At 41.3% G+C, this 12,518-nt stretch overlaps 1 protein-coding gene across 2 annotated transcripts in view; it reads left to right on the forward strand.

The window, feature by feature from the left end:
• Nucleotides 1-12,518, forward strand: part of LOC308094344 (extended synaptotagmin-2-like) — a 64,073-nt gene that overhangs the window by 14,914 nt on the left and 36,641 nt on the right. For both annotated transcript variants that reach the window (XM_080440947.1, XM_080440948.1), the window contains exons 3-6: nucleotides 6,758-6,799; nucleotides 8,497-8,631; nucleotides 8,831-8,907; nucleotides 9,409-9,481. In XM_080440947.1, coding sequence (XP_080297073.1) covers nucleotides 6,758-6,799; nucleotides 8,497-8,631; nucleotides 8,831-8,907; nucleotides 9,409-9,481 — 327 coding nt within the window. The remainder of the gene's footprint in view (nucleotides 1-6,757; nucleotides 6,800-8,496; nucleotides 8,632-8,830; nucleotides 8,908-9,408; nucleotides 9,482-12,518) is intronic.

Raw genomic sequence — 12,518 nt, forward strand, 5'->3', positions numbered from 1 at the left:
GGGGGAATCTTTCAAACCCCCACAAATGTGGCCTATGTCAGGAACACACACACCTAAATGCCAACCATACACATATCCGTGTGCAGTTTAAGTATGTTAAATCCGTCCACACACACACACACACACACACACACACACACACACACACACACACACACACACACACACACACACACACACACACACACACACACACACACACACACCAGGGTGAATGCTAGTTCTCTATTTCACAACAAGCCATCACAAGTTTAACAACATGTCCAGTCAAGTAAAGCCATATCCTTAAATAACAGTTGAGGCTTTAGCAACAGAAGACAGAGCACTCTTTAGTGCCATTTATGAATATGACACTGGGAAGCTTTAATCAAAGTAGCATAAAGATTATGCCTAAAAAAGGTAATATTTGTATTGGCGTCCCTCCACTACCTTGCAGGGAGGGAGGGCAATCCCTATCGCTGCACTAGCGATTCCTACGGGTGGCTGTTCATCAGAACTGGGAGGGATAGCGATAGCGTGTTCCTCTGCATGCGTTATATCCTCCCGGGGAAACTCCACACTGTCACGTCAAAAGAAGTGGCTGGTGACTCCATGCATATCAGAGGGTTGTCTACAACCTCCCAAAGACCAACCAGTATGGGCTGACAGTGACAAGGACATTTAGAAGAAAATGGAGAAGAAGAAAAAACATTAGTTGAACTAAAGTACTAGCATCACAATAAAGCTACAACTGCTACTAATAATAATACCTGGAAATTATATAGCGCTTTTAACAACTTAATAGGAAAAAACACAGATAAGCAATTAAGATAAGAATTAAAAGCAATAAAACACAAAAAATACAACTGTGTGTGTGTGTGTGTGTTCAGATATTAAGCTAGGTTGCTAGCATAAGCTCATTGTTTGGTTGCAAGAGTCTGAGTGAGAATTGACCTTCACTTCACAATGGGGCACTCATATTTCCCAAGCTGTTTATGCAGCTCTCGCTCGTTCGGAAATATACTCTGAGTAGCATATGCTCAGATTTCAGAGCGCTCTTGTTTAGACATCATAGAGTGCTCTGATATGAGTTAATTTGCAAACTGTCAGAGTAGATACTCCTTAACCAATGTTGCCATTTTCATCCTTTCAAATTCATTCAATCCATCCCCATGTATGAACGTGATTATTACCTGTTAGTGCGCGTGTTGAATACTGTCTAGAATATGAAACAATCTGCAACCATCACATTTTGCAATGACTTCCTCCTCCATTATTCAGACACGTGGGACAAAATAAATGTTTTGTTGTATTACATTGTAGTGGTCAGTGTGACGCTCTGACTGACTGTTTGTGTTTAGAAATACGCAGAGAGAACCGGAGTGCACCCCAGCTGCTCTCTGGTCGTTCAGAAATTCACTCTTTCTCTCTCTTCAGTCTTTATCTCTCTCTCTCTCTCATCCTAAATATAGGCCCCAGATCTTTGGAACAACTGTCCTGTGATATGGGCTGTCTTTCCCCTGTGTCATTCATCAACCAACTGTTATTCACTCTCACATGACACACAGACACACAGACACACACACACACACACACACCCCCACACACACACACACACACACACACACACACACACACACACACACACACACACACACACACACACACACACACACACACACACACACACACACACATAATACAGTACATGCATTATGCACAGTTGTGCTGCAGGAAAAGCTGAATGGGCAGGTTTAGTCACACTGGAAATAAGGGTCAGTTTTGAGCAATACAGGTCAAGAGGAAATGCCCACATCAAATGACACACACACACACACACACACACACACACACACACACACACACACACACACACACACACACACACACACACACACACACACACAGAGAGAGATTGAAAAATGTATCATTGCTGTCAGGCAGAAATCTTGTATCCATATTTGAACTTTTGTTTTGTAAATGATTGCCCTTCTTATTAAGCCGATCAAAAGCTCAACTTATCACATTGCGGCACGTTGTGAACTTGTAGATCTGCTATTTTTGCTACTTCGAAACATTATGTAAGTGAAAGTGGTTATAGTCTGTCTGGTTTCATAAATATTTAACCAATGAAAAGTACATTTATTAAGAGAGCTTGAGAATAATGATGACTACATTGGATCTATTGGAACATTAAACTTTTCCAGTTGCTTTAAAAGTAACTCTTTTGGACATACAAGGTATGTATTAGCTCTGACTCATCCAGGCACAATAAGAGCAGCACTTCCATAACAGCAAAGGCCTTTCTAGCACTGGAAACAGGCAAAGAATGAGACAATGAAAATTCATCATGTAGATTCATTGTTCAGTTGAACCGAAGCTGATGAATAAAGGGTAAGCACAGCACTTTGAAAGGCTAAGAAAAATATTATACAAATGGTTTAATGTTATTAGTATTGTGAAAGTATCCCATATATCATCATCTCTATAGTAGAGATAGACTCTTAGTTAGGATTTCCACACAGCTGTTGCGTGGTTGGGCAATGATTCTCTCATCACACACACACACACACACATCAACTGATTTCATGTCTAACATTTGTTTCCAAATGTGGCCTATGCCAGGACAACCCCACGCATGCACCCACACATGCACGCGCGCGCCGCCCATACACATATCCTCAGTCTGGGCAGCTTAAGTATGTTGAATCTTTCAACACAGACACACAGTTCAATTCTCAGCTCCTCTTGGCTGTTGATTGCAATCCACACACAATTTTATCTGCCAAGTATTTGACTGTATGGATATGGACACAGCCGGTGTCACAGTGCTGTCACTCTGACTGTCTCAACAGTTCTCATAAACACTTTTTATGACTGGTGTGATGTTCATAAAAGCAATTTGCTTTGTTATTTGTGTAGAATAACAGAACATAATACATACAGTATCAGTATGACAAGACTAACAACAGTGTATATGGACAATGGCATGACTTTACCACTGAACTCCATTAAGTATACTAATACTTAGTTGACCAGGGTTGGCGCTCTAATTGACAGTTTTTTCCCCTCAACACCAATTCTCTTTTGCGAGGTGTTGTGAGCTTTTAGCTATTTATGGCAAATGTTCCCTCCAGAATAGGGATGCTAGGGTTCAAGTGGTTTACTTTAAATGATGATGTTGATGATTACAATGGTGATGATAATGAAGTTGAGAGGCCTATATAGACAGACTGTTATGTTAATACCAAAACAAGCACACTGGTAAATTCTACATCCACTGGGCAGTTTCTTTTTCACCATCATTATTTTAGAACGTTTACGGTACTATTTTACTATGTCATCACCGTTCAACTAAACTAACCTAAACGGTTTTGTTTTCTCGTCAGTGCTCTGGTTACTAAGATTTTGAAAATCTGTTGGGGCCACTAATATACTAATTTGCTTAAAATCAGATTTTTTTCTTATAGCTAGCTTTAAAGTGCTTTGTGTATCCACTTTTAAAATAAAGCTTGTCATGCAGAGAGAATAATGTGGCGATGAAAGGCTGCTGGAGGACATGTGACCTTGGTTTACCTCACGCAGCAGCAGGATGAGTGGTCGAAGCCAGGAAATAGTTTGGTGCTGAGTCAGAGTCTACAGCTTCCAGCCTCTGTGATCAGGACACAGTGGTGCTGGTGGTGAAAGCCACTGCTGTTGTTCCACTATGCAGCCGCTAATAGTCTTTCTCTATTCATCTGTGACTCTTACTTACCATGGTGTCTCTTGTGTTGTGGAGTGAGACTTCTGAACCTGTCTGCCACTGACTCTGTCTTAATGTTTTATTTATGGAACAGGCTGGGAAAACCATTGGTTTTTCCTCTCCACAACTTACTGCAATGGGACAAGATCCTGAGTCTAAAATCTTGTCCAATCTGCAGCTATACTGGCATCACCGTACAAGCTCTCTCTCTCTCTCTCTCTCTCTCTCATATTCCTCTCTTCTTGCCACTAAAAACAATATACAAGGCCTTTCTGTGTGACCAAGCTAGAAGAAGCTACCTATTATTTTTACCCTAAAAGGAGAGAAATGTGTTACTGTGTCACTGGATCAAATGACTCAGTTTCCCATGACCATGACAGACCACTGGCAAAGTCTGACCTACCAGTTGAAAATTATTGTTAAGTGTCTTGCAGGGAGTGTTTGTAAATGTAACCCACCATTGTCAAAATATGGATAAAACACTATATTGATGCTTTTATAACATAAATGTCACACTCTTCATTAAAGTATTATCAGACGAATATCACGCCGCACTATTGAGAAATTGATGCATATGGACTGGATTTATATCGATGTGGACTGGATTTATATTTAGAATCTCAGAGTTAACGCTGATGATTATTCTGTATCCTCAGAATCCTGATTGGTTTGTTCAGTGCTCCGTGTCATACTGTACATGACTGCCTACCATCACTTTTAATGATACTTTTCTGAAGGGTGAGGAGTGAGGACAAAAAGCTTCAACCACCGGTAGCAAATGTTTACTGGAACCACAGCTGGTGAAACTGCAACATGACATGCATGCTCTAAATATAGCCCAATTTGTGAGTGTGTGTGTATATACAGTACACTACTTGTTGGCAGCGTATTCTTTCGTCAGAGATGCTATATCATCCCATCATGATGACATATAGGATCCTTTTTGTTGTCTTCTTATTTGTAAATAGCAGTTTCTGTAGTGCTGGCACTCTACTATATGATACATACTTATGTCCGCTGTAAATAACTGATTTGATAAAAACCCAATGTCATCACACATATTTCTGCTAAAGCAGAAGGGTGGAACTCCTGTGTTATGATGTTATATCTCTGCATCTTAACTTGTGCCCTTGAAGGGTTCAATGTTATGTTCATGCGATAACTCTGTATCTTAGGCTCTGCTTCAGGGGGGTTCGTGATCTCAGATTCTGTGTCATGCTTGCCCAGTTAATCTGTAGTATCTCAGGAGCAGAGTGACACCGCCACACTGAATGCAATACCATTGCAATAAGTGGTTAATCCTGATGAAAGTGTCTGACTGAACTCTTATTGTTGTTGGTGTACTTGGCGCTGCTCCAGTTCCTTCCATTGTGGTTTACTTTACTTACAGTTTGGGTGGGACGAGCACAGCTGAAGTGACTCCTCCTCATTACTGTGTTATTTAAAGTGTTGTGGGATAGACAGGGGTGTTGACGTTGTGACAAGCTGATGCTAATCAGTGCTGAGGGCTTGCTCAGGGCTGGGCTTCACCTGCCTCTGTAATATGAGCTGAGCTGTCAGGCCGTGAGGATGCGTGTGACGTGTGTGTGTGTGTGTGTGTGGTGGGGGGTTTAGAAAGGAACCTCTACACCTGTCTTGCAGTGTAATTGTATGGACTGTGTGTGTGTTATCTCTGCAAAGTCTGAGCCTATGCATGTTAATATGTGCACAGATGTGCGTGCATGCACACATCTTTGTCTGTATGTGAGTGTGCGTCTGCATGAGGTCCTGAAGCTTAATTTCTGCTCTCACTATAGTGTATAAATTAGGCCTTAGTCTGCATTCAGAATCCTTCCAGTTATGTAAGGAGCTCTGTCATCCACCCAGCAGGGGCTGGGATGCTGCTGTCTCCTCGTCACACACTACCAACTCTCGCTCACAGCTTAATCCTCTTTTGGTCAGCACTTTACTGCTACAGCTAGCAAGCTACCCAACTGCAGCATTACATTATATTATATTATGGTTGTGATGTTGTTCAGTATTTTTTATCATAGTTCCCATTCTGTGTGTGTGTGTGTGTGTGTGTGTGTGTGTGTGTGAGAGAGAGACAGACACACACACACACACACACAACACCACACCACACCACACCACACCACACCACACCACACCACACCACACACAGGGGGTTGGCAGTGTGATTTTAGATATGTCACATGCAATGTCATAGTCTAAAAGTTATTTTGGCAGTTGAACAGTTCCACAGATACTTATAGAATGGAACAGAACAGATTATAGCTGACTCCAAAGTAATTTAGAACCGTCTTAAAATGATGTGTGGCCTGGGCTGGCCGTCAGCCAGAGTGATCTCATTGAGCTACACAGGGAATGGAACCTCTAACCCTGGATGTATCAGTGCCTTGCTCAACCCATTGAGCTATACAATGTTATATCTATGGTATTGATATATAATGGTATAACTGTCATGGTATTATTTTACTTTTAGACTTAGCTTTATAGAAAGGCATTTCATAATTACATTTATGAGATTGTATTGTTTCATTCCCTTAACTCTTTCAGTGCCATGCTTATTTGTGGAATTTTGGTTCTGAGTGCCACAACCAAAATTAATTGTAAAAAAAAAAGTGCTCAGGAGCCGAGATACAGCCTTTTTCAGTAAAAAGTTAAACAAGAAGTGAATGGAGCAGCAAATCTTCAAATCATCATATCTTGGGTTCTGAACATGTTTTTCCAAAAAAATATATATATATATTTTTTGAGTTTTTTTTTCCATGACGTATTTGACGTATTGTGGCACACGGGGCGTTAGGCCTCATGACGTATTTGACGTATTGTGGCACTGAAAGAGTTAATGTCTATATTTTTTTACTTTCTATACACATGTTCTTTTCTTTTATCCTTTTTAAAATTTTCATTTACATTTTCTTCAGTTTTATTAGAAGCACTTTGTATCTTTGTTTTGCTTAATAAAAATGCATTATCATAATTATCTCTTTCTCTTTCTTTCTCTCTCTCTCTCTACCTCTCATATTTCAGGTCCATTTCCCAGATGTGGAGAGAGTGGAGTGGCTCAACAAGGTAAAGTACTACACCTCCTAGCTCTCTTTCTTCTAATCGTCTTCATCTCTCCTCCTTTGCCCTCCCTTCGTCTCGCCTCCTCTGTCCCCTGGCCACCCGTCTTCCTCCTCTCCTCTCCCTGAAGGCTACCGTCTCCCCAGAGCCCCTGCACTGCTCCACATTAGCCGACATTAGCCTGTTAGCTAGCACTGGCAGAATGGTTATAAATAGGACCTGTATCTGGATCCTGCCCCAGTACATAGCTCTCCAGAGAGAAAGAGAGAGAGAGATGATAGGGCACAGAGGAAGAGAGAATTTGATTGAGGGAGAGAGATGATGTGGATAGAGAGATAAAGTACAGATGAATGGAGAGTAGAAAGTGAGAGAGGGATGATAGAGTGGTATTTACCATTGTGTAAAGCCAAATGGATTGTAAACAAAAAGAAGATTCTGTGACTTAAAACGAGAAGATGGTTAGGGGGGGTTGTAGAAAGGTTATGATTGAACAATGCTTGACAGACAGACAGACAGACAGACAAGACAGTTGAGATTGAATGGACAAAGAGAAACGGAGAGATAAATCCAGAGAGGATGCTGTGAGAAGGATGTCTTCATTAAATGCTAAAGTCATTGTTTTAATATATATATTTGTTTTTATGATATTTATGTAGACCCAAATAAGGTGGATATCATAGTGAAAGACTATGAGCTTTTTAAGTTGTCTATTGGTCGATCGGCCTGTCGCTGTCTTTTTTTCAAACAAAAACCGAGATCTGGTTCCGGCTTATCACGGATTATGTGCTTGTTAAGGTTACAGCAGGTCATCATGAATACGGTTGAGTTTCAATATCAACTGAAAGCATTCCATGTGAATTCCCATCCACTTATGCATCTGGTACTAACAGAAAGTGGGACAGGAGATAAACTTTGAAGCCATTTTTAACTGCAACCACGCAGCCAGCTAGTGTAAGCCACTTGGTCAATCGGTTACAAAATGTACAAGCTTGCCGTAAACCAGAATAACACGACATGGTCTAATATCGGCGAGGCTTCCCCGTGCAGCACCACTTGGAGGTCAATATGGAGCTGCTTGGAACTCCACTGTCACGACATCAGTCACCAACATATTTGGGCAAATAATTAAGGGGACGGTACATACAGATGAGGGTCATACAAGCAGTGTTCTATACGGCTGACCCCTTCAGTGCCACGCCGTAAAAAAAAACATACTACGTTGTCTGAGTTACTTCTTGTCATCACAACAATAGATTTTGTAATTCACTGAGTACATTAAGCTCTGCAGCAATTGGTCTTATTGACATTGCTGTCACAGTACATACAGTACCTACATACTGACATGGTACATAGAAAGCTCAATTTTCCAAACCTTCAAAACCCACCTCTTCAATATCGCTTTTCCCCAGCTAACTAACATTCTTCTGTGAACACAGTATGAACCACACCTGAATGCTTTGAATAGATTATGTCAGCTGTGTAGCAGAGGGCATTCCTGCCAGCCCACACACACCCCTACACCTACACCTAAAAAATAAAAATAAAATCTCTCTTTGTTCATGTCCCTTTTGCACTGGTGATGATCCAAACTAAATCTGTACATCTGATTATATAAATGTGCTCAAATTGAACATAGGGCATGTTTCATATGTAATTTTCTCATTATCTCTGACCTTATTTGCGTCTCCTCTCTCTTTCCTCAGACGGTGAAACAGATGTGGCCGTTCATCTGCCAGTTTGTGGACAAGCTTTTCAGAGAGACCATCGAACCAGCGGTGAGAGGAGCAAACCCCCACCTCAGTTCCTTCTGTTTCACCAGGATCGACTTGGGCGACAAGGTAAAGCGTGACGCTAGCGTTGGCAAACTAGCATTATGAATGATTGTGTTAACGTTACATTTTGAGTGATCTGGTGATTTGAAGAGGGCTGCTGTGCTGATTAGGTTGTGGACACCTCCTAAACTCGTCCCTGATGAAACATGACACATCCCAGGCATAAATGTACATTCTCTGTCTTTCTTTTTTCATCTCTCTCTAGCCGCTGAGAGTGAACGGAGTGAAGGTTTACACGGAGAATGTTGACAAGAGGCAGATCATCATGGACCTGCAGATCAGGTGACCTTCTCTACTTCACATACTGCTGTAAAGGGAAGTGACGGCGTCGGTGGCTCAGGAGGTAGAATCACTGTATAGAAACCGGAATGGTTTGATCCCTTGCTCCTTCTAGCTTCAAGTCAAAATGTCCGTGAACAAGACACTGATCCGCTAGTCTCTCAAGCAAGACAACGATTCCACAATAAAGTCTGTATCAGGCCTCCTGAAAGCTGAGAATGGAAGCTGTCATCTGTTCGTCATTTCCGTTAACGAAAATAATTAAAACATTTTACAGTAGGACACATTTACGCGACTGCAAAGATGAAACTGAAGCGGAGGGAGGTGGGCCATCCGCTTTACTCCCTCCTTTACAGCGCTTCATTTGCACAGATTTTTAGGCAGAAGCATTTGAGAATTATGTGAGCCACTGGATTCAGTTGATCATGTTGTTGCCTTATTGTCACTGTATGATGCTGGTTGGTTGATGTGAGCTTCTTTTAATGTCATTTTCTGTCCTTCCAGTTTTGTTGGTAATACAGAGATTGACGTGGACATTAAGAAGTTCTACTGCAGAGCTGGGATTAAAAGCATACAGGTATGGAAAAGTTCTGGGATTACAGGGATCAGCCCGGCTATGACTGACATCAAATCAAACAGCCCGTTAGACTACACATTTTAAGAAATAGCCAGCTCACAAAAGAAAATGATTGACTGTTTTTTGGTAGAAGGCACATCACAGAACTCCCAAAAATTGCAAAAACTAAGAAAAAGTGAATGTTATAGGCCTTTTGAAAAATAAAATCAACCACACCTCATATATTTCAGGCAAAATAAAATCTTAACAGAATTTGGTTTTGGTCAAGAAAATTCATTTTATTCAAAACTTTACAGTCCAGCCTTTGACAAGCACACTTTATTTTTTGTTAAAGTACAGCAAAGTTTTTTTGACCCAAATATGAACTTTATTGCCAGTGGTTCTGCATATTCACCCAGAGACAGACTAAAGACTTGTTATGTAATGAGTTGACACACAGCTGATAAAGGTTACAAGGTTATCCGCTCCACTGTTGGCAAAGGATCAGGCGATGTTGACTGTTCAGAGATCAGAGGGGGGGGGGGGGTGTTCTACTGCATTTGAAGGTAGTCCACTGCCATGTTCCCATTAGTTGTTGCTTCCAGGAAACAAGTAATTTCCCAACCCTAAGTTTTCCTCTTACAACGTGTTGTAAGTTTGGAAATCGGCTATTTTCGGCAGCAAGATTTGGTATAGACCCCTCAGGGACTTCAGTCGACAAACTATTTAGGGTTTAAGTGGTTAAATAAATTTAACATTAAAGGTTCTATGACATTCATTTTCACTTTTTTTATTTTCAATGTTTTATTTGGGGTTTTATGACCTCAATTACACCCAAAAAACCTGAACTTAGAACATTCAGTGGATTTTCTGTGGTCTGGGGTTTTCTGAATAATTAGGCTGAAAAGTAATCTGAGCTTGGCCCTTCGACAGTGAGGTCACAGTCGATTAATCCCGCCCACTCTCCTCCTCGCCCCTCCCCTCCCCTATCCTTTCCTTTGGGGGGGGCGGAGCAGAGGCGATGATTGACAGGCAAAATCCCTCACCAGCGACACCCGCAGGCAAAGATTTATTTTTTCATTGCAGTTGAAAAGGCTTTAGAAATGTGAGAGAAAAACACCTGCCATGGATCACTGGAATGGAATTTTCACTTAAAACTTTTTGTACACTTTTGAAGGACCAGGACAAAGACCTTGAATGTGGTGTAAAAGTGAATGTCATTAAACCTTTAACTCATTCAGTGCCAAAAATATTTCTGGCTATATCACCCCTGTGCCAAGGCCAAAAATACATTGTAAAAAAAAAGTGCTTTGGAGCCGAGATACAGCCTTTTTCAGTAAAAAGTTAAACAAGAAGTGAATGGAGCAGCAAATCTTCAAATCATCATATCTTGGGTTCTGAACCTTTTTTTTCAAAAAAAAAAAAAAAAAAAAAAAAAAGATATATTTTTTTTTTTTTTTTTTTTTTTTTCATGACGTCTCAGACGTCATTGGCACTCTGGGCTTATGAAAAACGTGACGTCTGCGACGTCATTGGCACTTAATGAGTTAATGGTGCTAATCACGGAGGGTTTCACTGTGCTTCCGCAAAAAAAAAAGCATTGCGACTTCCCGTTCGCTTGTTATACGCCGTTAAAAATAGCATGTTTCTGCAAAAAAACATCACAAAAAAAAACAACACAAGTGATAAGTTCACCAGGAAGTGAATGGAGCAGTAAATCTTTGGTTCACGTTATCTTTTTTTATTATGATTTGTTGGTAGACATTTGGTTGGCTGATAGATGTGTGGTTTGTTGGTAGGCACATGGTTGACTGGTAGCCCACAAAAAAATGCCCAAGTGAGGTCATGTTGGATACAAATATGTAGTGTTGGGAGACTTGGGACTAATGCGTGGCCTCCGGCGGTATTCCTCCCGGCGTATTCCTCGCGTCCTGGCGACCGCGACCCGCGTCGGCGCAACCACACTTTGCAATTTCCCAGAATTGCGAAAATTCTAGTTGTAAATAACTATCCAGCTGGGAGGATGACTTTCCCTTTTTGTCCTCAAGATCACATTGACCAAATAATGGCTTTTGTATGGCCTAAAAGAAATGATGTAAGCGAACATGCCACGTTGCGCCGTGGTGTGAGCTGGTAGATTGGATATTTTCGCAGAATGTTCACCTCCAGCAGGGTTCAAGTAGAATTGTTATAACATTCAAATTTGCTATTTAATTCTTGTTTTGTCATTATGAGGGAGATGGAGAGATAGACTTGAAGCAGAAGAGGGCAGAAGAGTGAAAAGGAGGAAGACAGGGAGGGGGAGAGAGCCAAAGCACAAGAGACAGAGATGGAAAGAGATGATGTGAGATAAAGAGGAGGTGGGGAGCGAGGGAATGAAGAGGAGGAAGGAGACATACAGGGAGAGAGAGAGATGGAGAGAGACTGAAAGACTTTCCTCTTTGCAGACTACAGTCAACATTTGTCTATATGTACAGCTTAGATCTTAGATAAAGTGTGTGTGTGTGTGTGTGTGTGTGTGTGTGTGTGTGTGTGTGTGTGTGTGTGTGTGTGTGTGTGTGTGTGTGTGTGTGTGTGTGTGTGTGTGTGTGTGTGTGTGTGTGTGTGTGTGTGTGTGTGTGTGTGTGTGTGTGTGTGTGTGTGTGTGTGTGTGTGTGTGTGGGAGAGAGCTTTTATGGGCTCTTAATTCACATATTGAAGATGTATGGCTTCCTACAAACATGACATCTGAGATAGACAGAGAGATAGACAGAGAGTGATTGTTCTGTGTACATAACACAGTCACTATTTGTCTGCTTGTCTCTACTGCTTAAATGTTCTGTTTGTGTGTGAAAAAGACAAATGGAGGGCTTTTTATAGGATGCTTACACAGTGAGAAAGATGGAGAGAGTGTGAGAGAAATAGATGGAGGGAGGGAGATGGATAGAGGAAGATTGACAAATTGGGGATAGAGAGTTCTGTGTGCATAACAATCAGCTATGTGTGTGTGTGTGTGTGTGTGTGTGTGTGTGTGTGTGTGTGTGTGTGTGTGTGTGTGTGTGTGTGTGTGTGTGTGTGT

This window comes from Gymnoscopelus braueri (genome assembly GCF_963280865.1).
Source record: "Gymnoscopelus braueri genome assembly, chromosome: 10".
NCBI classification, from domain to species: domain Eukaryota; kingdom Metazoa; phylum Chordata; class Actinopteri; order Myctophiformes; family Myctophidae; genus Gymnoscopelus; species Gymnoscopelus braueri.